Below are 23704 nucleotides of genomic sequence, written 5' to 3'. Positions count from 1 at the left end.
TTTCTTTTGTAAACAAACCTCTTTCTCCCATAATTATGAGTTAGCATAGTTGGCGGAGTTGTTTGGTTGTTACAGGCTTATCGATCGTGAGATCGACCCACCATGCAAGGGATAGTTTTTATTTTTATTTCAGAAAAGAAAGCACACCTTCATTCTCACGGCCCACAAGGATAAATCCTGTCAGAAGGCCACTTGCTTGGCACCTGGCCCAGCTGACGGAACAATGTATGAAGTCGCGGGTTGACAGACGAAATTTCGACGTATGAAGGACGAGTGGATGAACATAGGAAAATGATCCGTGTGTTGCAATGGGATAAAAATTCATCGCACTCCCACACTCCAAATTCTATCACTATGGCTTTCTCTAACAATAATAATAAGTATTGTCAGATATCCGTAACCTGAAGAAGAATTATTCTTCCAAGCCGACCATCTTTGTAGAATTGTTTCTTTTCTTTTTGCGGGAAAATGTAGCATTGCTAGACTTGTGGGTGGTGCTTTGCTAATGCGTAAACACCAAAATGAGGGATAATTGGCTATAGTCCAATTCAATGTACATAATCCCATATATATATATATATATATATATACTTTTATGCAGGTCCATGTTGTAATTCGAGGTAATCATGTTAATTCGCCAATGGCGCTCCCAGTATTTGTTGTGCACATAATAACATTTTGATTTAAAGTAACCACTTATTCATTAAAAGGCCTGGACTGCTGGGGATTGCATTGGAGTTAGGCATGACCATCTCAATCAAATCGACCTTGGACGTTGTCTGGGCCGGTTGGCTTGAGCTTGCTTTATTTCCCTCGTCAAGTTAACGTATAAATAAAGGGCAGCCCGATAATCTTCACACCAGGCCTCTCGGTCTATTGGTTGGGAAATATCCATAGCATGCTTGTGGTCTAAAGTTCCACGTCCCACATAAGCGCTATGTTTTTTATCTTTTCTTCCGCTTCCTCTGGAACGTGAGCCAGCAGCAGACGGTCGAACGAAAACTGGTAAGCCGAATCGTTATTCCAAGACAGACGAAAAATTATATGGGTCCCATCATAAACCAAAAAAAATGAAGAAACAATCCGTTCTTTAATATTAGGTAAAGATAAAGATATATTTTTCTTTTCAACTTTTTTTTGGAGGATGCTCTGCTATGGATCATAATGGAACCTGGCTCCAAGTCTCGGAGGCGTATGAGAAAAGATTGAATAGGCGCACATCGATTTCATAATAATAAACCTTGTATATTTGAATATTATTTTTTACAACTCAACGGATACCATACATTTACATGACACCCGTTTTCACCTTCGAAATACACTCTTAATTTGATACCAAATACCCAACATGTAGGGCATGCGTGCTACTTACTACTAGTATTATTAACACTATCAAAAACTTTAACACCTAGACACAAATCTTCCAAGAATCTTTTCCCTTTGCAGCATCCTAGAATCCTTCTTCTGTGCTGTTCCGGCAAACAATGAGGGAGCCTCCATTTGTACACCTGAGCCACAATCGGGCAGGCAAATCCAATCGGCCGTAGAAATTCACAATGGCCATCCATCCGTCCGTCCATCCACCGAGCGAAAACCCAGCTCCCGGATCCTAATAGGCCTGAGCTCTGCTCACCGAGCTCGCCGCGATCAGCCCGTCGGGGAGGACGTTCACGGTCGCCGTGGCCATCTCCCACGCGTCGAGGCTGGACACCTTGACGGCGCCGGTGCCGTTGTTGAACACATATAGGTGGCTGTTCCCGTTCACGACGTGGTCCGGGTACACCCTCGCCGTGATGCACGTCCTGCCGCCGCCGCCGAAGCTCTCCACCACCGAGTGGTCAACCTGTCCGTCGAAATCACAAGTGTTATACTATGAAACAGAGCAAAAGATTCAGGCTGCGGCGAGCCGGCGGCGATGAACTCACCAGTGTTCTGAGGGAGATGATCCCGCCGTGCGCCTCGATGTCCATGTCCACGAAGGCCCCGTACGGCGGCTTGTACACGCCGTCTCTGGTGCTCGACCTTGACAGGTCGGTGCACATGAGGACCTTGTACTTGTCGTTCTGCCTGAACACCCTGAAGAAGACGGCGGTGTGCTCCTGCATGTCGCCGGAGGCCATGACGAGCAGCCCGAACGGGCCGACGCTGCCCGGCACCGACGCGCCCTTCTCCCCGCACAGGCTCTGCGGGTCCAGCAGCCAGTTGGGCTCCAGGACGTCGGCGTGCTCCAGGGCCGGGATCTCGAACACGACCTCCACGTCCGCCTGCTCGCCCACGATGCCGATGATCTCGTTCACGCCGCCGGCGTTCACCTCCGGTATCAGCAGGTTCACTCGCTTGCTCCTCAGCGTCTCGATCTCCTCGACCGGCCACTGCCGCAGCTGCTTGCCGTCTTCGTCCAGCCATATCTTCCTCGGAACAGTCTGCGGACATCACATCACACGAGCCAATTAATGAGTATGATCAGCCGATCGTAAAAATATTGATGAACTTGTGTGCGCATGGCGGCGGCCACGCACCTGAACACCGGACCATCCCCTGACGAGGTCGTCGGCCACGCTGTCGGACTCGTTGGCCCAGCCCCAGAGGACGCGCCGGTTCTTGCTCGGGTCGAAGAAGGACTTGGACGCGTACACGTGGCCGTAGTCCAGGCGGCGCCAGCTCCGGCAGTCGTCGTCGTCCTCCGGCACGAAGGTGTCCGCCGTGTCGTCGTAGCTCCCGACCACGTAGTAGTCCTGGACCGTGTCCATGACGCTCATCTTGAGCACGTGCCTCGCCCCGGCGCCGCTCGCCGGGAGCCCAACCTCCACTCCGGGCTCAGACACCGGGAACAGGTCCGGGCACTCCACCATGCCGGCGGCGTGGGCCAAATAAAGCGGGTCAGCGTTGCGCTCCCAGCGCAGGAAGTCCTTGCTCCGGTAGATGAGCGTGGCGCCCCCAACATCATGGACGCGGGCCGCGACGGCGATGCGCCACAGGCCGTCGGCGCCGAGCCACGCCGTGGAGGGGTCACGGAAGTCGTCGCGCTTGATGTCCGCGGGGACGGGGATGACGGGGTTGTACTCGGGCTTCACCCACTCGACGAGGAGCGGGTCGGAGGCGTTCTTGGGGAAGGCGACGTTCTGGACCTGGTCACCGCGGGCGTCGATGCCGGTGTAGAGCATGACGGGGCTGCCGTCGGGGAGGATGGTGGCGGAGCCCGACCAGCAGCCGTTGGCGTCGAACGAGCGGCTGGGCTGGAGCGCCGCGTCCAGGGCGAACCAGTTCACAAGGTCGACGGACACGGAGTGGCCCCACGACAGGTTGCCGTTGCCCCACGTCACGCCGTCGGGGTTGTACTGGTAGAAGAAGTGGTACAGGCCGTTGTGGTACATGGGACCTGCAAAGCACAGCAAATATTTTTACCGCCGTCAGGATAAAATTACAGTGCTCTGTTCCAGAACTGGAGCTACTATTAGTTCATCATTCATCTAATAATGTTAATTTCATATCGCGAATGTTTATATCTTTTCCTACAAAGCTAGTCAAACTTTACAAAGTTTGAATTTGACCAATTCTTATATCTGAACTAAAAAGAAACGGAGGGAGTACTAAGCAGCAGGTAAATAATTCCAGATTTTCTGAAAGAAAAAACTACTGCCCCGTCACTGGTCCTCGCCTGACCGTATGAGCAAAATTTGATTCAATTTGTCGACATGTTAGGATGGCCTGTCTTTTTAACTTTAGCAAGAAACTTTGCCATTTTGTCATCACAAACTGAACACTTGGACGCAACAGACACACCAAAGTGCAGGCCACAGAAGCCTCGGCTTGTTTAGGATAGCTTATCCCTTTTCGTGTTATCTACTATGGTCGGTCTAGAAACTGGCCGGTGTGTGCATAAGTTGAGTGGTGTTCACTGACGGCGATGTTGCGCCAGCCAGGATAACTCCACGTTACCCGGGCACTAAACACCGGCCGGACCGAGCTGCCTTTCGCCGCGGACCACACACGCATCACCTTGTTCCGGATCTCCTCGTCCTATCGTCTACTGTGCATATGGCCTATCGCCTATGGATAAGTTGAGTGTTCACTGACGGCGATGTTCCAACGTAGAAGCAAAAGGTGTTCAGACGGGAAACTAGCAGAATCAAGTACCGATGGAAGTCGCTCAAGACTCTAAACACACCTCCGGAAAAGGAACTACCAGTCTGGTGCAAAAATCAAATTTATTATGCTTTTTCTAGTCAAAATTGCCATGTCTTTTTATCATTTTTTTTGCCACATCGCCATGTTTTTTCTTTTAATCTTATCTTACTAGACAACCAAAGTTCAAACTTTGGTCAAGACCAGGAGATAGAAATGACAAACTTGCCGACGGTAATGACTAAACGATGCAGGCCGGTGAGGAGGAGGGAGCTTTACGTTACGTGTGGGTGGCTATGCCATGTCATGTCACACAAGCACCGGCCTGTCAAGGATCTCTTCTTCCTTTTCCTGTTATCTACTATGGTCGGTCGGTCTATGGACAAGTTCAACCATCACTGACGGCGATGTTGCTACGACCAGCATAATTCCACGCAGAGACTTGGACAAACAACGATGAAAGCCTAAACACATCTCCAAGGTACTACTAATCTCGCGGAAAACGTGGCTTGCCCACAAAATTTTTTGTTGATACGTTCTTTCATCTAACTACCAATGGCTTCCAAATCAACTTTTTTGCCGTGCTTTTGTCCCACCAAACGGCTTGCTTGTGTTAGATCATTAAAGTAATGACCTAAAACGTCTTACATTTGTTTAGTTTTTTGTTTGTTTGACAGAACGTGTTTTTCTGGCTGATGACTGAACAACCAAGGCTCAACTCTCTCAACGAATCGGGAGCGGGAGATAGAAACAATATACTTGTCGTGCCCTCCTACCGAACATCAACAAGAAACTTTATACCATTTTGCCCACGTAGGGTAGGTGTGGGGGGCCCTTCGCGTACGTGGCCATGCGAGCAGAGGCGAGCACGCGCACGCGCAAGCGGCAGAAACACTCGGACATGGACACCGTATCCATGCGGGCCACGCACCCACCGCCATGCATGTTCAGACTTCAGAATCTCCCCTTCACACTCCTGCTCACCAATCCATGGATGGATAAGCACGAGCGCTCGTCCGGTGTTCACTGACGGCGACGTTCCGACCGGGACAACTCATTCCAGGTCGTCGTGCCAGTTCACACGGGAATCTATCTACCTAAATTCTTCTTTTTATAACGAAACTATCCGAATTCTGAACATACGTTCCGGTGTATTTTTCCCTTTTTTAGAAGATTATATCACTGGGATCTGCTCAGTGAAGGAGTCCGTGAATGGATTAGCAAGGAGGCAAGGAAGAAAGTAGCTGTGGCGTACCATTGGGATCTGCTCGGCACACCACCAAGAAGAGAAGCCACCATGGATGGATCCGTCCGAACCAACCGGACACGCGCAGAAAGATTCAGGTTAGCCAACGTCCAAAATCAACGACGGCGGAAACGAGAGAGAGGCGTCAGTTCATGTGTATACCGTTCTGCCAGTTCTTGGCGGGCTGGAAGTGGTAGGCGGACCTGGTCCTGACATGGCCAAGGCCATGGCCGGCCGTGGTCACCGCCGCCGATTTGTCGGAGAGCCAGCGGAGGGAGGCGGAGGAGGAGATGAGGAGGCAGAGGTGCAAGGCGACGGCGCACGCCGCGAGAGAGAGCCGGGCCATGGCCGAATGTTCCTGCGAGCCTGGTGGTAGCTAGCTACTTGCTATGATGCTCTCCAGCTCGCAAGAACGAATGAGTGGCATCCCGCCTCGGAGCCTCCAAATTTATAGCGCTCCGAGCGTGCCGACGTGGAGAACATGGGCAGGACACTTGGCTTTGGCCCTCCCATCTACTACTACTCCGCAGTTTCTCCTTCTCTTTTCGGACCTTTTGGCGCGGGGACCCGAACCGCCGGTCAATTATTTCCTTGCTCGACCGGCCACCGGCCGGTCGGCCAGGTGACAAAATAGTCGGGATCAACAGTGGGCGGGTGATGGCGACGGGGATCTACGCCGCCGCGGTGCCACGGCGGACCGTCCTTCCTTCTTATCCACCCAAAGGCCGACGTGGCAGATCAGATTAATGCATCGGCCGGTAGGGTCCCGGACTAGAGTAATCATGTTGGTGGCCATCTTTTCTTCCTCTTTTGGCAAACGCGAGAGGCCACCTTGCCCACCGGCACGCCGGCGAGGTGGACTCCGGCCGTCCATGGCCGGCCACAGTGCGGCGATAGCCATGCTGTGGTGCCTGCTCTGCTCTCCGGCTCCCGTAATACTCTGCGCGCCGCCGTTAGTACTAGTATGACGTGTTTTGCGAGACTTGGCTTCGAATTAGTTTCTCTTCACATGAAGAATGTGCATTTCCCTACTACTCTCACTATACCATAATATAAGAGCATTTTTGACATAGTGTCAAAAACACTCTTATAGCATGGTACGGGGAAAGTATTTTTTTTCAGCACAAAAGAAAATTAGTACACATGTTTTCAGAGACTTGGCTTCCATCTAGGGTTTTCTTTTTCTTCTTGGGTGGTTGTGGTCGGTCGCTCTTTTCGTGGAAGGTCACCTGCCGGACGACGAATCAAGATCCAGGTCCGGCGACGGGATCGGGATCCATTTGCCGCCGCTAGGCGATGTGACGCCTTCCTATTATTAAGGCTGAAGCAAAACCCTTTGTTAACCGAAAGGGGTCGCGTCGTCCACGTGTACTCGGGGATGCCTTCTTATCCAACACGGGGGAGCAACGTGGGGCTACAGTGAGCAGATCAGATGAGAATCGTCCAAGAGGCCAGCGGGGACAGCTTCTGGTCTTGCGCACTAGAGCAGTCCTGCTGCGGCCTTTGTGGAAGCCGGTGTCATGGCCCTAGGGCCACTTGCTTCTGCTGTTCCCTCCAAATTATATCAGGATTTTTAATCTTGGCGCAACAAGCGCTTGTGTTGCTCAGATTTTTTGGGGGGGAAAAGTGTTGCTCAGATATTTAAAGTGCTGCGAAACAAAGCACTTGTGCCGGTTCCGTTCATTTTTTGTCACCATGTTAACCGCTTCCACGCAATCGGTAGAGAAATTTATACCAGGATTAAACTACTATACTAGTAGTACTGCACGTTTTGAGAGATTTGGCTTCGATTTTAGTACGTTTTAATTTTGGATTTTCGGACTTTGCGTCTAGATGACTAGATGGAGGTCTGACCGGCTGGCCGGTCATTCTTTTCGTCGAAGGTTACCGGCGAGATGACAAATCAAACGTCCATCCAGGTCGGACGATGGGGCCGGGATCTAGTCGTCCGCCGCGTGCGATGTGACGCATTCCTTGGTTCAAATGTTTATATTAACCAACCGTTTTATCAATCGAAAATGGTTCCATCATCCACGCGTTGCCGAGTAGGATACCTTCTTATTCAACACGGGTGGAGTTACGTGGAGCCACAAGGAAGATCACGCAGCTCACCGGCGGCCAACGGCCGACGTTGCCGGCTCTGCGGTCTTTGCGAGACGAAAGGTGGCATGGCCTCAGTGGTGACGCGCCATGGCCATGGGAGCGAGTTGCTTCTGCGGCTGGCCGACTGGCCGCCCGGGGATGCATTATGGGGATCTCTCCGGCCAGTTGACGGATGGGCACTGAATGGTTTTGTTAGTATGTTAACTGACCACCATATGGGTCTTTGGTCAGTTGGTGCGTGCTAATGGGCTTTGTTAACTAACGGCCACGTCGGAGCTGCATGCCCACTTGGCCACCATGTACCCCCTGCGCTGTCTGGGCCTGCTTGGAAGGAGAAGCTTACGGATTGGAAACGGGGTGCGGCAGAGAGAGGCGTGTAAGGAAGCGCGATGAGGTTTGTGAGACTCGTCAAGAACTATGATTGCTACTGATACAGTAGACAGTGCATTCTGATGAGAAGACTGCGTGCAGAGAGTAAGTAGCGTGGAAGGCAGTTTCGCTGCCGGCATTGGCCAGACTTTTGGTCTACGACGACTGCTATCGATCGATACAGTAGAGATTATAGTACTACTTATTACTGTCCTGCTGAGAACTGTACTCCCTGATAGTTTAGGGCCCTAGCTAGAGATGTGGTGGACAGAGCAAGATTCACCTGTAAAGTGTAAAGTACTCCATCTGTCCCAAAATACTTGTTTGTAGTTCACGGAGGAACTAGTGCTCTGCTTATTCCCCGGAGCAACACTGATATTCCATGTCGACAGGCTCAGTTCATGCCTTGTCACATTAATCACCCTTGAAAGCACCGCGACTCACGTCTGTTCACATACACGTCCGTCGCGTTATTATCCTTCAACACCCGACACAAAAATCACCAGATGGCTTACACTTACGACTGGTTTCTTCTAACTGTCCACGTGACAGTGAATAATTCAGATAAACTCACGTTACACGGTCCCTGTCTCGGTCTCCCTCTCTCCATCTCGTTCTCCCTCATCCGTTTGCGTGCACGCGTTTTTGTGCTGGCAGAGTTCATGCCACGTCTCTGTACGCAAATTTTGGCAAGACATTCCGTTTCGAAAGTAAATAATTTTGGCAAGACATTCTAGAGAAAGAATTTCTACTGGTAATGCAAGAGAGATTGCATGCAGTCCTGCTGAGAAACAGGGTGTAGAGAGTAGTAGCGTGAAAGGAAGTTCCACCGAAAGCATTGGGCAGACTTTTCGTCTGTGACTTGTAAGGATAGATTAGATTAGGGATTACACATAGTCCTGGTGAAGAATTGTACTCCATGCTGGCTGCTATTATATTCGTTAGCTGTGCAAGCAACAGAGTTTAGGCCCCTAGAGACGTGCTTGGAAGAGTTAGATTGACCAGAGCAGAACCGGCAGCCTACCGTCCACGGGCACGTTCATGTCTTGTCCCTTTTATAACTCTTGATTGATGAAAACACGTGGCTCAGAGCATCTACAGCCGGACGCCACGAATCATCTCTCATACATCCACGGACGAATCCAATTAGTGGCCGGACAGAAGAGTGAAGGAAAAACGTGACCCAACCGGACCCCCATATCATCCCTATACGCCCGAGCTGTCCCCGAACCCTCATATCCATCTCAAATATAGGGAGGATATAATGTACGTGGACGCGCCCGGGGCAGTCCGCCACGTAGGACACGGCCCCATCCCGGATCATCTTTTCCCTTTCTTTATTCATTCTTTTATTTCTATCTCTTCATCTCCATCAATCATGTGCAAGTGATTGTACATATGAGGAGTGTGGCTCCGTGAACGGACAAATAGGGACCCAAAACGGACCGGGCGCGTCTGTGGGCGTTTAAGATGTCATATTTGCTATGTCCGGCTGTAGATGCTCTCAGTATGGAAAGAAGAGTGTTTTTCATATCACACCATTTTGGACACATAATTTGGTACGAGTATTAAAACGTTTTCAGAGGGAAAATGTGGGTCGCACCGCGTGCTACGGTCCGGACCGTTTCCAGAAAAGACCAGCCTACACGGCCCAGCATTTGAGAGGAACCCTCGTGAAGCCCCATCCCGCCATCCGTGTCGTCAGTGTGAACCGCGAAGACGTACGTGCACGGAAGGGAACAAAATAGCTTGGACCATTCGGACGTGGTTCGCATGTCTGCTTCTTCGAGCTCGCACCGTCGTCGGACTCGTGGATCAGCCTTCTCCTCCGGTCGATCGCCGCGTGTTTATCGTTTTGTCGGCCGCTTGCCGCCATTGTTTGGCATCGACGGGCAATTTGGTACGCAGATTATCTAGCTCGGATACACGTGGAAAGACGGAGAACACGTCGTGCCGGCAAGGCACGGAATGATCTATGGCAGGAACAGAGCATGGCCCTATCGCCGTAAGTGGATCGCCTGAAGATGACTCCCTCGCCGGCACCGCCAAAGAGGAAAACGTCGACCGGAAACTTCCGGACTCCATTTCACTTGAGGACACCTGTACGAGAGCGTGTACTCGTATCGTATCGGTTCCTTTTGTGCCCTAGTGGTTGATTGGATTTGGAGGTAGATGAAAGTGGTACGGTAACAGTATTTGTTAGGTCGGCGAGCTGGCGCGTCAACATAAGAGGTTTAGGTCCCTAGGGGCTAGAGATGTGCTTGGCAGAGCATGGTCGACCTTGCATGCAATGCTTGCTAGTAGTACTCGGCGGAGCAAATCTGATGTTCTACTGTCCAGTGTCGACAGGCTCGTTGATGGAGTACTGTCTAATGTCGACACGCTCGTTCTTGAAAAGTTTCCTTCATTTTTGGGTACATACAGATCCTAAAAGCTCGAAAGGGGAATGTTTCTGCCTAACAGCTGAAATCTTCAGATTGTTGGGCTAGCCGCAAATTAGGTGGACTGTGTGAAAACTACTGCGTAACAGGGATTGTTTTGAAAACTTGTTAGGTTGCCCGTTGAATTCATCTCGTATGCTTGCTCTTTTATGTGTTACCGAGCAAGCCTATACAATCTGAAGATAATCGTATGGTGCTGGAGCAAGGACCTGAAATGCTTCAAAGGGAGGCCCTCACGCTTTGTTGTTAGCATTAGATGCGGCATTTTTGGGTAGACTTGTTCGCTGGAATCTCTAAGTTTGTAGTTGGGTGTTACTAGGATGCTTTCGTATTCTTTCTGTTTCGTTATGATTTTATAGTGGAAGCCGATCCATTTTCCAGATCGTATAGACAAAAAAAGGGGGTAGAAAAAGGGTAGAATGTTTTCCAATTGTCAATGAGACGAACTCATAGCAGAATTATGTGTTCAGGCAAATTCATGTGTAACACGGTCTCTCTCGTCTCCGTCTCTGTATCTCTTCCTCCCTCCTGTGCATCATGCGCACGATTTTCTCCATATGAAAAATTCATGTCACATCTAAATTGGTCAAGACATTCCAGAGTCCAACAAAATTCTAGTGGACAAGTTTCAAGGGAACGAACCCGCAAAAAAAAAAGTTATAGGGAACGATAGCGTACGGGCGTCTCGTTTTACTTTTGGAAACGAAATTCTAGAGCAAGAATTGTCTGTCACCAGTTTGGGCCCTTAATCTAGAAAAGGCCATTATAGACGGCCCAAATTTGCAATTGAGCTGATTAAAACCCCACTCGTGTCGCATGCACAGAAAGAAATGAAGAAATGAGAAGTAGCGCGTACCATTCGGATCTGTTGAGCGCCATCATGAAATCAAAATGAACCCAGCCGGACCAGCAATTTCGCCATTTCGCCACGATCGATTGGACACACAGAAGATTCAGAGTAGCTAAATCCATAACCGGGTCAAGTAATAGCGGAACAAACTAATAACCTAGCGTTCCTACGTACCGTTCATCCAGTTCTTGGCGGGCTGGAAGTGGTAGGCGGTCCTGCTGCCATTGCGGCCCGTGCTCTCCTCCACCGTGTCGGGGGCTACCAGCACCCGGAGAGAGGACGACGAGGAGAGGAGGAGGCATAGGTGGAAGAAGGCCACGGCGAGAGGAGGGAGCCCGGACATGTCCATTCGTCGTGCGAGGGACGAGAACCAAGCCAACCAACGACTGGTTCCTATGGTGATCTGTGGTGGTTGCTCCGTTTCCACTTCACGCAAGACTCTCCTGGATTTATGGCCCCTCCGACTCTTCCCCGGGTCTAAGTTTACGCTTATCGCAAGTCTACGTTCGTACGAGAGCCATCAATTTGATATGCAAAATGATGGAGTGATGGCGTCCAGTTTGAGGGATCAAGATTCCTAGTCACCTCCGCCTTGGCTTCTGACTTTTGGTCTCAAGATTTGGCCTGCTCTTGTGTATTTATTTTTTCGAGAAATCTAACCACCAGTCGACTGGTGGTTAGCGATAGGCACGTACGATCGCTTTGTCTTTTTTTTTCCTTCGATCGGTATTTACGATCGCTCCCGCTCCCGCCCGCTCCCGATCCAGAATTCTCGCACCTCTTATTTTTAAGCTCCCGCTCCCGCCCGCTCCCGATCCAGAATTCTCGCACCTCTTATTTTTAATTTCGGTAAAAAATAGGAGGGCAAGGGGAGTCGAACATAGGATCTAACAGATCCAGCAGTATTAGAAATCTACCAGCAACCACCTAAACAAACTCTATGTTGTGATTTGATTCATGTTAGATATTTTTCATACCTTCATGTTGAGACAGACTCTTCTACTACAGATCTGTTCGAGTGTTATTCTGCTGTCGTTTTTTTCTTACAAACATTTTACCAAAAAATATACAAAACATACATTTTTATCAAAAATATATTAGAGATGTGAATTGAGCTCATGATTTAATATAGAAGACTAGACTCTTGTACTTTTTTGTACATAGATGTGAGCTGAGTTCATGGTCTTAACATGATAATTTATTCACCACAACTTTGATAACTTATGTACAAATATTGTGGAAACCTCGATCAGGTGAAAAACAATTTTTGAAACACACTCTAACAACTCGTGTGAAAATAGCATGATAATATAAGTACCTTATACATGATAAGTTTGTTCCAGTGGGGGAGTGTTGTTTGACGATAATTTATGTGTAATTAGCATGGTAACTCACGCATAACAAACTTGATCACTTATATACAAACACCGTGATAACTTTTATATAAACATTGTTATAGCGTGCTAGTGGTCCGACCCACGAAAACGACTTGTTTTTGGCGAGATATAGATCTCATAACTTGATGAACAAATATTATGTTAACTTTGACCCAGAAAAAGTTGCTTAAATATACTCCGGCATCTTCAGTGATACGTAATACTCACGGTATTTTTGACCCGACAGAAAATATTGGTTAAATACACAACTTGATGACTTCAATATAAATATCATGGAAATATGCGCACCATAGACCAGATAACTTACCTGATAACTTAGGTCCAAACACCACGGTAATTTTTATCCGGGGAAAAAAATGTTGAAGACACATATGTTCTAAATTCTGTATAAATAGCATGGTAATATACGCCAACAAACCTGATAACTTAGGTACAAACACCCTGATAACTTTAATTTGTGAAAAAAGGTTGTTTAAAATGCAACTCCGGTAACTTTTGTGTGCCCACAACGCTGATAACTTATGTACAAACACCACAATAACTTTTTACTTGGGCGAAAATATTTGTTGTGCGTGTGTTATCACGGTGTTTGTGCGTGAGTTATCAGGTTCGTGCGTATAAAATATCATGTTCTTTACAGCGGTGCGTGAGTTATCAGATCTGTGGTGCATGATCCTTGGGCGAAAAGTTCTAGAAATATGCCCTGATAACCTAGTGCAAATAGCATGGTAATTTACGCACCAGACAACTGATAACTTACATACAACACATTTGATAACTCTTTACCCATGTGAAAAACGTTACTGAAACATGTCCCGGTAACTTTTTGTTGTCGAAACATACCCCAGTGTGAAGTTACCACAACCCCATGCTAAAGTTATGGTGCTTCTCATCGTATAGTCATTAACCTTCTCATATTGTAGTTATCAGGCTTATTATAGTATAGTTATCATGTTGCTCAAGTCATAGTTATCACACTGATCATGCCAAAGTTACCAAGCAAAAACAATTATTATCGCTGATATGACAGAAAAAAGAAAGGTTAAAATAACCTTGTTTATATTCAATAGACAACAACTAAGGGTGGCTGAGTTGGTTATTGGGCTCAAACTCTAATGAATAGACCTGGGTTCAAGTCCCCTTACCAACACTTTTATTTTATTTTCATATTATGTATGTAGCCAAAAAACCAGAAAAACCGTTGACGATTTACTATTGGCGTATACGGTTTTCGAGAGAAGAAGAAAAATCGGTGGAATCGAGCGTGCGGATCGCGAAAGGAAGCTGGGTTACGGTCGTGCGGATCTGTCGCTAACGACCAGTCGACTGGTCGTTAGCACAGTCCTTATTTTTTTGGTCAAGAAAAGCACCGGCCGAAGGAGAACGGGAATGGAAAATGGGATCTACTTCGCTGCAAGCGATGCCTTCTCCCGCGAAGCAAGATAAAGCGTAACTTAATCGCATCATGCATCATATATTAGATCTATGTGTGCGTACACATGCACACCCTACCTTGTGAGCACATTGGACATGCCGACACCATATATTAGATTGACGGAGTCAACGTTCGGTAGTCGATGGACCGTCTTCTTCCACTGAAGAAACATCACGGAAAGTCAGAAATAAATTCAGAAAAATGCGAGCACTGGGACTTGAAATCTGATGGGTTGGTTCCATCACAAGAAATCTAACCATCCGAGCTATACTTAGTTCACTTCTTGTCATTTAACGTGTGTCCAGTCAATAGTTTTTTCTGCTTTTGTGGCTTATTTTACAACATGTGAGTAAAATGGATCTGAGCATGGGTAGCCTAATTCTTTTTCTTTTTGCCGGCATTGGCACCCTAATTCGACGGCCAGTGCCTAAAAAGCCAGGTTCGAAATTAAGGACAAAATCCCAAAATTACTAAAAGTGTTGATTTTATTTTAAAACCATTTGTAATGATACTTTATTCTAAAATGATTAAAGTGATTTAAAAAGGCAGTGCTAGTGTCTTTCAGCCCAGGCTCAGGCTTGGTCTTTTCAGATCAAGGTTTCTTAAGCACAACACGAAACTAGCCAACAACCCCGGGATATGATCAAGTCTAGACCAATAACTCTAAAAGTAAGTGTAGACCAATACTGTCACGCTAAAAAATGTCAATAGGTTTTCTTCAGCCGAGATCCCCTGGGTAGTGATCGAAACCCCCGCTCCCCCGCTCCCTAGGGTTTCCCCGCCGCCGCCGCCGGCTCCCCTGCGCGGAGCCGCCAGCCCCCGCCTTCCCCCGCTCCCCCTCTCCTCTCCCACCCCTCCTCCACGCCCCGGTACCCCCGCGCCGCCTCCCCGAGCGAGGCGGCCGGGGGCCCTTCCTCCGCGCGCCTCCAGCCCCTCCCCGCGCCCCTCCCTCCTCCCGCCGCCGTCAGCCTGCGCCGCCGGCCCTTGGCCGCGTGATGCTGGTGGCGGTGGGCTTGCCCTTCCCTGCTCGTGGTCCTCCCCTGCTCGGGCTGTGATGGCCGGCGGCGGTGCGCCTCGGCCGGTGGCGGTCCGGCGTCCTGGTGTGAAGGCCGGCGGTGCTCGCCGTGGTGGTGCCGCCTCTTGGCGGCGGGGTGGTCCGGTGGTGCTGGCCGGCCGAGGGCGCGTCCCCGGCCCAGATCTGGGCCTGTAGGGCCCCTTCTGGGTCCTTGCGGGTCGGCTCCGGCGCGACCGCGACGCTCTCTGTATGGGGAGTCAGGGGAGCGGCTTGGACTGGGACAGCGACGCCGACGGCGTTCCAGCTGCTGCACGGAGGCGGGAGTTGTCCGGATCTTTGAGGGCCCGGTCGGGCCTTTGGGGCCACGGGCCCGGTAGGCTCCTGCCATGGCGTCCGGTCGGCTACCGTCGTGGACGGTGGAGGTGGGGCCCTCCCGTATGCCGACGATGTTGTTGCCCTAGTCCCGGCTCCTCTTCTCTGTTGTGCAGACCATCTTCGCGGTGCCGTGGTGAGACAGCGTGGGAAGCTTCTTGTCCGTGTTGGCGCAGGGTGGTGGGCGGTCTGGTGGCGAACTCCGGAGTGCCTGAGGTAGAGGATGGGATCGGGAGAAATCTCTGTTGGCTTGGCCGACACCGACGCGGTGGTGCCTGAGGGTGCCGCCGGACCTTCCTTGAGGGCGTCGGGGCTACCCTTCCTCTCTCCCCGTTGTCATCGTCGCGTCCCTTCTTGGAGGTGTTGTTGGGTGCCGGCAGTTCGGAGTCTCGGAGCTTGGTGGGCGATCTCCAGTGGGCGCAGCGGTCACGAGGTTTCGTCGTTTTTGTCGATCCGCCGTTATCGGCATTTGTTTCTTTTTTTTCTCTTTCCTTTCTTTTGGGCGCGTTTGTGCTGCTATCGCCCCAGCCCCTATCGTCGGTTTTATTGGTTGGTTGCTTTGTAATACAAAGCGGGGGGAAACCCTTTTTCGTAATAGGTTTTCTTCTGTAGCTAGACAACTAGGATGATCAGGTTTTTTTTGTGAGTTCTTTAACTTTTGGCGGAGCCCGCATTTATTCACAAATGACACTTGGGTATCACTTGAGCATGCATGGCCTATAGCTGAACCTGTCAGAGTTCATGTATTTTACAGGAGTTTTTTATCAATGTACAATCGCAGATGCTCAGAGTGTACGTGCATTAACCCATATGAACGCACTTGTATTTTACAAGATTTTTTTCCATAAAAGGGGCCACATGGCCCCATTTTCATTATGAAAATAGGAGTCTGGATACAACAAAACACACCACCACTCCACTTTTTCCATCAGACCCGATGCATCACCTCATCAACTGATAAGCAACCTACATCCTAGACATATAACCATGTCTATAGGATGCCAAACCACCCACTATCGGAGAGAGAGAGCAGACTTTTAAACACCTTTTTACAAATTGCACATCAGCCAAAAGAATAAGCAAGTCTAAAACCAAAACATACTACAGAGCCACCCAATTTCAGGTAGACACAAAACTCAGTCTTTGAGCAGAAGGATTCCACCCATACGCTCTTCTGTAGACTTCATTTGCTACCCGAGATAGCCTTGGAAACCTTCCTAAGCATTTTTTTGCACTCCTTTTCTCTGTAGAATCATCCATGAATCCAACAAAGAACACAGGGCAAATATTACATTGATAGGATTTGAAGGGAAAGCACGTTGATAGCAGGATTTGTTCCTTGTTTTTCGAATTGTCTATATCAAAGCAGCAACACCAGTAGAAACAACAACCCTATCATTTTCAGAATAGGATGGTATCCAGTTTTGACAAAGATCAAAGAAAGATAAAGGTAATTTCGGGTTACCTAGTGTACCACATATCACGTTCCATAAAAACCTAGCAAAAGAGCATGAAAAGAATAGATGATCAATGCTCTTAGAGACACCGCAAAACTCGCAAAAATTTGGTCCTTTCCACCCTCGTCTAGATAAGTTATCCTTTGCTAGGATCCTCCCTTTGATCACTAACCATATAAACGGTTTTACTTTTAAAGGTATTCTCAACCTCCAAAGAAGTTTAAAAGGAAAAGCAACAACTCTAGCTATAAGGTAATGATAAAGAGACTTAACCGAGAAGGATCCAGATTTAGTTAAAAGCCGTTTAACTTTATCAGGTTCCTCCGACAGAGTAACCTAACTACACATATCAAGTAATTCATTCCACATTGTAAGAGTTTCTCCATAAAGACATCTCCTAAATCTAATACAATCAAAATCCTGGTTAAAGACTTTAGCAACAGTAACATGTTGACAGAAGTTAAATTATACAAGCGGGAGAAAAGTTGACAAAGTGGCTTTTTCCCTAGCCATGTGTCCTCCCAAAATCTCGTCTTACAACCATCACCCACCACCCTTTGACAGCAGGAACAGAAGATATCCTTTATACTCAACAATCCATTCCAAAAATGGGAATTACCCAGAGATGCTTCACATTGAACCAAACTTTTCCTACTCAAATATTTGGCTCTAATCATTTCTTGCCAATCCCCTTCCTCATTCTCTAATCTCCACAACCACTTACATAAGAGGCTGATGTTTTTAATCTCCAAATTAGTAATCCCCAGACCCCCTGGTCTCTAGGTTGGCAAACATCCACCCACTTGACTAAGTGATACTTTCTCACTCCATCCCTCTCTTGCCAAACCATACGAGCACGGACAAAGTCCATTCTCTTGCCTACACCTTTAGGTAGTTTAAAAAAGAAAGCAAATGGCGAGGAACATTACTCATACAAGTCTCAGTGAGGGTAATCCTATCCCCATTGGAAGCAAACCCCCTTGCCAGGTTGCTACCTTCTTCTCAATTTTCTCTTCAGCGGGTTTCCAATGCGCATTACACAACTTTTTAAAATGTAAATAAGACCTAAATAAGTAAAGGGGAAGTCCCTCACCACACAAGTGAAAATCTGAGCATATTCTTCTTGTTTCAACAAAGCGGCACCAAAGCAATGGATTTCACTTTTTAAGAAATCGATTTTCAAACCCGTCAAGTGCTCAAACACGCATATAATGACTTTAAGGTTTCTAACCCCTTCCGAGTCATCTTCAAAGCAGAAAATCATATCATCAGCATATTGTAAGACAGTAAGACCACCCTTGTACAATCTAGCCAGAACTCCTTTAATAAACCCTTGTTCTTGCACCCTTTGAACCAGGGTAGCAAGAACATCAGTAGCAAGGTTAAACAACAGGGGGGGGGGGGGGAGAACGGGTTCCCCTGCCTCGATCCTTTCCTAGTAACAAAATAGGGGCCAATCAAGTCATTTAAGTAATACCTACTTTACCATTATGAATAACCGCTTTCGTCCAATGAATAAATTTATTAGGAAACCCTTTCATTTTCAGCGTACTAAGCATAAAGTCCCAATTAATTTTATCATAATCTTTCTCGAAATCAACCTTAAAAATAATAGCAGCGCATTTAGACTTATGTATTTAGTGAAGTGTCTCATGGAGAACATCGACATTATCTAAAATATAACGCCCTTTGATAAACATAGATTGTACCTTAGAAATCGTCTTGTGAGCAGTAGCCATAGCTCAATTGTTTAAGACTCTGGTAAAGATTTTAAATGGGACATTGAGCATGCATATAGGTCTATACCATTTGAATCCTATCCACCCCTTGACCCTTAGCTAACAATGTAACTACACCATAGTTTAGCCTAGAAATATCAATCATATCATCATAGAAATCTTGAAAGAGACTCAGCAAATCATTGCAAATGAGGTGCCAAAAGGTTTTGAAGAATTCAATAGGCATACCATCGAGGCCAGCCGCTCTATTACGCCACATAGAAAAAACTGCTGTTTTTATCTCATCCAAAGTAAATTTACCAGCCAACTTACCTTTGTCCTCATCAGAAAGCATATCAGTTAGAGAAATGTTTAAGGAGACGGGAAGTAATTCAACAGGCCCAAAGAGGTTTTTATAAAAATCAGTCACAGGAGCTGCTCATCCCCTTGGATGATCCCCTCATTCTGGATGAATCTGAAAATTTTACTCCTACGCTTCCTACCGCTAGCTTTAATCATGAAGTATTTTGTGTTACCATCACCCTCCTTATTGTCTTTTTATTTAGACCTCTGGTACCACTTAATCTCCTCTTCCCTAAGGATCTTATTCAAATCATTCTGCAACTGATTTCTCAAAACATAGTCAACTTCTAAAACTCCAGAGAGCTCACTTTTCTTATCCAAAAAGTCAAGCTTATTTGCAATCTCATCTCTCTCTCTCTCTCCTATACCTACCCTCTACATTAATGTTCCACCCTTTGAGGGTTCTTCTTAAATTTTGCATGAAATCCCGCCACCAATCAAGACTACCACCTCTACGTACAGTGGAACTCCAGACTTTATTAACAATAACAAGGAGCTCTGCTCTAGACAACCAGCATAGCTCAAATTTAAAAGGCTTGCGGTTAATAGTAGACTTAATCCATGTATGTAATAGAAGCGCTGCATGGTCGGAAGCCCCTCTCACCAAGGTTCTGACAGAGGTTAACTGAAGAAAACATCGACAAGAAGGTTGAGATTGTGGTTGAGAAGAAATCATCTCAGACAGTCGCAATAGCGGTAGCTGCCGCAAAATAGGTGGTTGCAGATATGTCTACTTCCTTGGTTCCGGCCGTTTTCAATTGGACCAGGAAAAATGCAGAAAAAAATGCAGCGGACTTTCCCCTTGCTGACCAAGGTTCAAACTCTAATGAATAGACCTGGGTTCAAGTCCCCTTACCAACACTTTTATTTTATTTTCATATTATGTATGTAGCCAAAAAACCAGAAAAACCGTTGACGATTTACTATTGGCGTATACGGTTTTCGAGAGAAGAAGAAAAATCGGTGGAATCGAGCGTGCGGGTCGCGAAAGGAAGCTGGGTTACGGTCGTGCGGATCTGTCGCTAACGACCAGTCGACTGGTCGTTAGCACAGTCCTTATTTTTTTGGTCAAGAAAAGCACCGGCCGAAGGAGAACGGGAATGGAAAATGGGATCTACTTCGCTGCAAGCGATGCCTTCTCCCGCGAAGCAAGATAAAGCGTAACTTAATCGCATCATGCATCATATATTAGATCTATGTGTGCGTACACATGCACACCCTACCTTGTGAGCACATTGGACATGCCGACACCATATATTAGATTGACGGGGTCAACGTTCGGTAGTCGATGGACCGTCTTCTTCCACTGAAGAAACATCACGGAAAGTCAGAAATAAATTCAGAAAAATGCGAGCACTGGGACTTGAAATCTGATGGGTTGGTTCCATCACAAGAAATCTAACCATCCGAGCTATACTTAGTTCACTTCTTGTCATTTAACGTGTGTCCAGTCAATAGTTTTTTCTGCTTTTGTGGCTTATTTTACAACATGTGAGTAAAATGGATCTGAGCATGGGTAGCCTAATTCTTTTCTTTTTGCCGGCATTGGCACCCTAATTCGACGGCCAGTGCCTAAAAAGCCAGGTTCGAAATTAAGGACAAAATCCCAAAATTACTAAAAGTGTTGATTTTATTTTAAAACCATCTGTAATGATACTTTATTCTAAAATGATTAAAGTGATTTAAAAAGGCAGTGCTAGTGTCTTTCAGCCTAGGCTCAGGCTTGGTCTTTTCAGATCAAGGTTTCTTAAGCACAACACGAAACTAGCCAACAACCCCGGGATATGATCAAGTCTAGACCAATAACTCTAAAAGTAAGTGTAGACCAATACTGTCACGCTAAAAAATGTCAATAGGTTTTCTTCAGCCGAGATCCCCTGGGTAGTGATCGAAACCCCCGCTCCCCCGCTCCCTAGGGTTTCCCCGCCGCCGCCGCCGGCTCCCTTGCGCGGAGCCGCCAGCCCCCGCCTTCCCCTGCTCCCCCTCTCCTCTCCCACCCCTCCTCCACGCCCCCGTACCCCCGCGCCGCCTCCCCGAGCGAGGCGGCCGGGGGCCCTTCCTCCGCGCGCCTCCAGCCCCTCCCCGCGCCCCTCCCTCCTCCCGCCGCCGTCAGCCTGCGCCGCCGGCCCTTGGCCGCGTGATGCTGGTGGCGGTGGGCTTGCCCTTCCCTGCTCGTGGTCCTCCCCTGCTCGGGCGGTGATGGCCGGCGGCGGCGCGCCTCGGCCGGTGGCGGTCCGGCGTCCTGGTGTGAAGGCCGGCGGTGCTCGCCGTGGTGGTGCCGCCTCTTGGCGGCGGGGTGGTCCGGTGGTGCTGGCCGGCCGAGGGCGCGTCCCCGGCCCAGATCTGGGCCCGTAGGGCCCCTTCTGGGTCCTTGCGGGTCGGCTTCGGCGCGACCGCGACAGTCTCTGTATGGGGAGTCAGGGGAGCGGCTTGGACTGGGACAGCGACGCCGACGGCGTTCCAGCTGCTGCACGGAGGCGGGAGTTGTCCGGATCTTTGAGGGCCCGGTCGGGCCTTTGGGGCCACGGGCCCGGTAGGCTCCTGCCATGGCGTCCGGTCGGCTACCGTCGTGGACGGTGGAGGTGGGGCCCTCCCGTATGCCGACGATGTTGTTTCCCTAGTCCCGGCTCCTCTTCTCTGTTGTGCAGACCATCTTCGCGGTGCCGTGGTGAGACAGCGTGGGAAGCTTCTTGTCCGTGTTGGCGCAGGGTGGTGGGCGGTCTGGTGGCGAACTCCGGAGTGCCTGAGGTAGAGGATGGGATCGGGAGAAATCTCTGTTGGCATGGCCGACACCGACGCGGTGGTGCCTGAGGGTGCCGCCGGACCTTCCTTGAGGGCGTCGGGGCTACCCTTCCTCTCTCCCCGTTGTCATCGTCGCGTCCCTTCTTGGAGGTGTTGTTGGGTGCCGGCAGTTTGGAGTCTCGGAGCTTGGTGGGCGATCTCCAGTGGGCGCAGCGGTCACGAGGTTTCGTCGTTTTTGTCGATCCGCCGTTATCGGCATTTGTTTCTTTTTTTTCTCTTTCCTTTCTTTTGGGCGTGTTTGTGCTGCTATCGCCCCAGCCCCTATCGTCGGTTGTATTGGTTGGTTGCTTTGTAATACAAAGCGGGGGGAAACCCTTTTTCGTAATAGGTTTTCTTCTGTAGCTAGACAACTAGGATGATCAGGTTTTGTTTGTGAGTTCTTTAACTTCTGGCGGAGCCCGCATTTATTCACAAATGACACTTGGGTATCACTTGAGCATGCATGGCCTATAGCTGAACCTGTCAGAGTTCATGTATTTTACAGGAGTTTTTTTATCAATGTACAATCGCAGATGCTCAGAGTGTACGTGCATTAACCCATATGAACGCACTTGTATTTTACAAGATTTTTTTCCATAAAAGGGGCCACATGGCCCCATTTTCATTATGAAAATAGGAGTCTGGATACAACAAAACACACCACCACTCCACTTTTTCCATCAGACCCGATGCATCACCTCATCAACTGATAAGCAACCTACATCCTAGACATATAACCATGTCTATAGGATGCCAAACCACCCACTATCGGAGAGAGAGAGCAGACTTTTAAACACCTTTTTACAAATTGCACATCAGCCAAAAGAATAAGCAAGTCTAAAACCAGAATATACTACAGAGCCACCCAATTTCAGGTAGACACAAAACTCAGTCTTTGAGCAGAAGGATTCCACCCATACGCTCTTCTGTAGACTTCATTTTCAAACCCGTCAAGTGCTCAAACATGCATATAATGACTTTAAGGTTTCTAACCCCTTCTGAGTCATCTTCAAAGCAGAAAATCATATCATCAGTATATTGTAAGACAGTAAGACCACCCTTGTACAATCTAGCCAGAACTCCTTTAATAAACCCTTGTTCTTGCGCCCTTTGAACCAGGGTAGCAAGAACATCAGTAGCAAGGTTAAACAACAGGGGGGGGGGGAGAACGGGTTCCCCTGCCTCGATCCTTTCCTAGTAACAAAATAGGGGCCAATCAAGTCATTTAAGTAATACCTACTTTACCATTATGAATAACCGCTTTCGTCCAATGAATAAATTTATTAGGAAACCCTTTCGTTTTCAGCGTACTAAGCATAAAGTCCCAATTAATTTTATCATAAGCTTTCTCGAAATCAACCTTAAAAATAACAACAGCGCATTTAGACTTATGTATTTAGTGAAGTGTCTCATGGAGAACATCGACATTATCTAAAATATAACGCCCTTTGATAAACATAGATTGTACCTTAGAAATCGTCTTGTGAGCAGTAGCCATAGATCAATTGTTTAAGACTCTGGTAAAGATTTTAAATGGGACATTGAGCATGCATATAGGTCTATACCATTTGAATCCTATCCACCCCTTGACCCTTAGCTAACAATGTAACTCATAGTTTAGCCTAGAAATATCAATCATATCATCATAGAAATCTTGAAAGAGACTCAGCAAATCATTGCAAATGAGGTGCCAAAAGGTTTTGAAGAATTCAATAGGCATACCATCGTGGCCAGCCGCTCTATTATGCCACATAGAAAAACTGCTGTTTTTATCTCATCCAAAGTAAATTTACCAGCCAACTTACCTTTGTCCTCATCAGAAAGCATATCAGTTAGAGAAATGTTTAAGGAGACGGGAAGTAATTCAACAGGCCCAAAGAGGTTTTTATAAAAATCAGTCACAGGAGCTGCTCATCCCCTTGGATGATCCCCTCATTCTGGATGAATCTGAAAATTTTACTCCTACGCTTCCTACCGCTAGCTTTAATCATGAAGTATTTTGTGTTACCATCACCCTCCTTATTGTCTTTTT

The 23704-nt window shown here is 47.9% G+C and overlaps 1 protein-coding gene across 3 annotated transcripts; it reads right to left on the bottom strand.

Annotated features, from left to right (window-relative positions):
• Positions 1-1224: 1224 nt before the first annotated feature.
• LOC123046941 (fructan 6-exohydrolase-like) lies at positions 1225-11534 on the bottom strand. Of its 3 annotated transcripts, none has more exons than XM_044470394.1 (5): positions 11309-11534; positions 11141-11149; positions 2520-3379; positions 1926-2423; positions 1225-1843 (listed from the first exon to the last, which is right to left on the bottom strand). In XM_044470394.1, the coding sequence occupies exons 1-5, from the start codon at positions 11481-11483 to the stop codon at positions 1610-1612; spliced, it is 1776 nt and encodes a 591-aa protein (XP_044326329.1). In that variant the 5' UTR covers positions 11484-11534; the 3' UTR covers positions 1225-1609. The 3 variants fall into 3 exon arrangements, with proteins under 3 accessions (XP_044326329.1, XP_044326328.1, XP_044326330.1); XM_044470393.1 differs by lacking the exons at positions 11141-11149; positions 11309-11534 and adding exons at positions 5381-5389; positions 5534-5813; XM_044470395.1 differs by lacking the exons at positions 11141-11149; positions 11309-11534 and adding an exon at positions 4927-5354.
• Between the last annotated feature and the right edge of the window lie 12170 nt (positions 11535-23704).

Source organism: Triticum aestivum, chromosome 2B (assembly GCF_018294505.1).
Source record: "Triticum aestivum cultivar Chinese Spring chromosome 2B, IWGSC CS RefSeq v2.1, whole genome shotgun sequence".
Taxonomy (NCBI): domain Eukaryota; kingdom Viridiplantae; phylum Streptophyta; class Magnoliopsida; order Poales; family Poaceae; genus Triticum; species Triticum aestivum.
The sequence above is the reverse complement of the archived record's forward strand: the minus strand, read 5'-3'. Positions and strand labels throughout refer to the sequence as shown.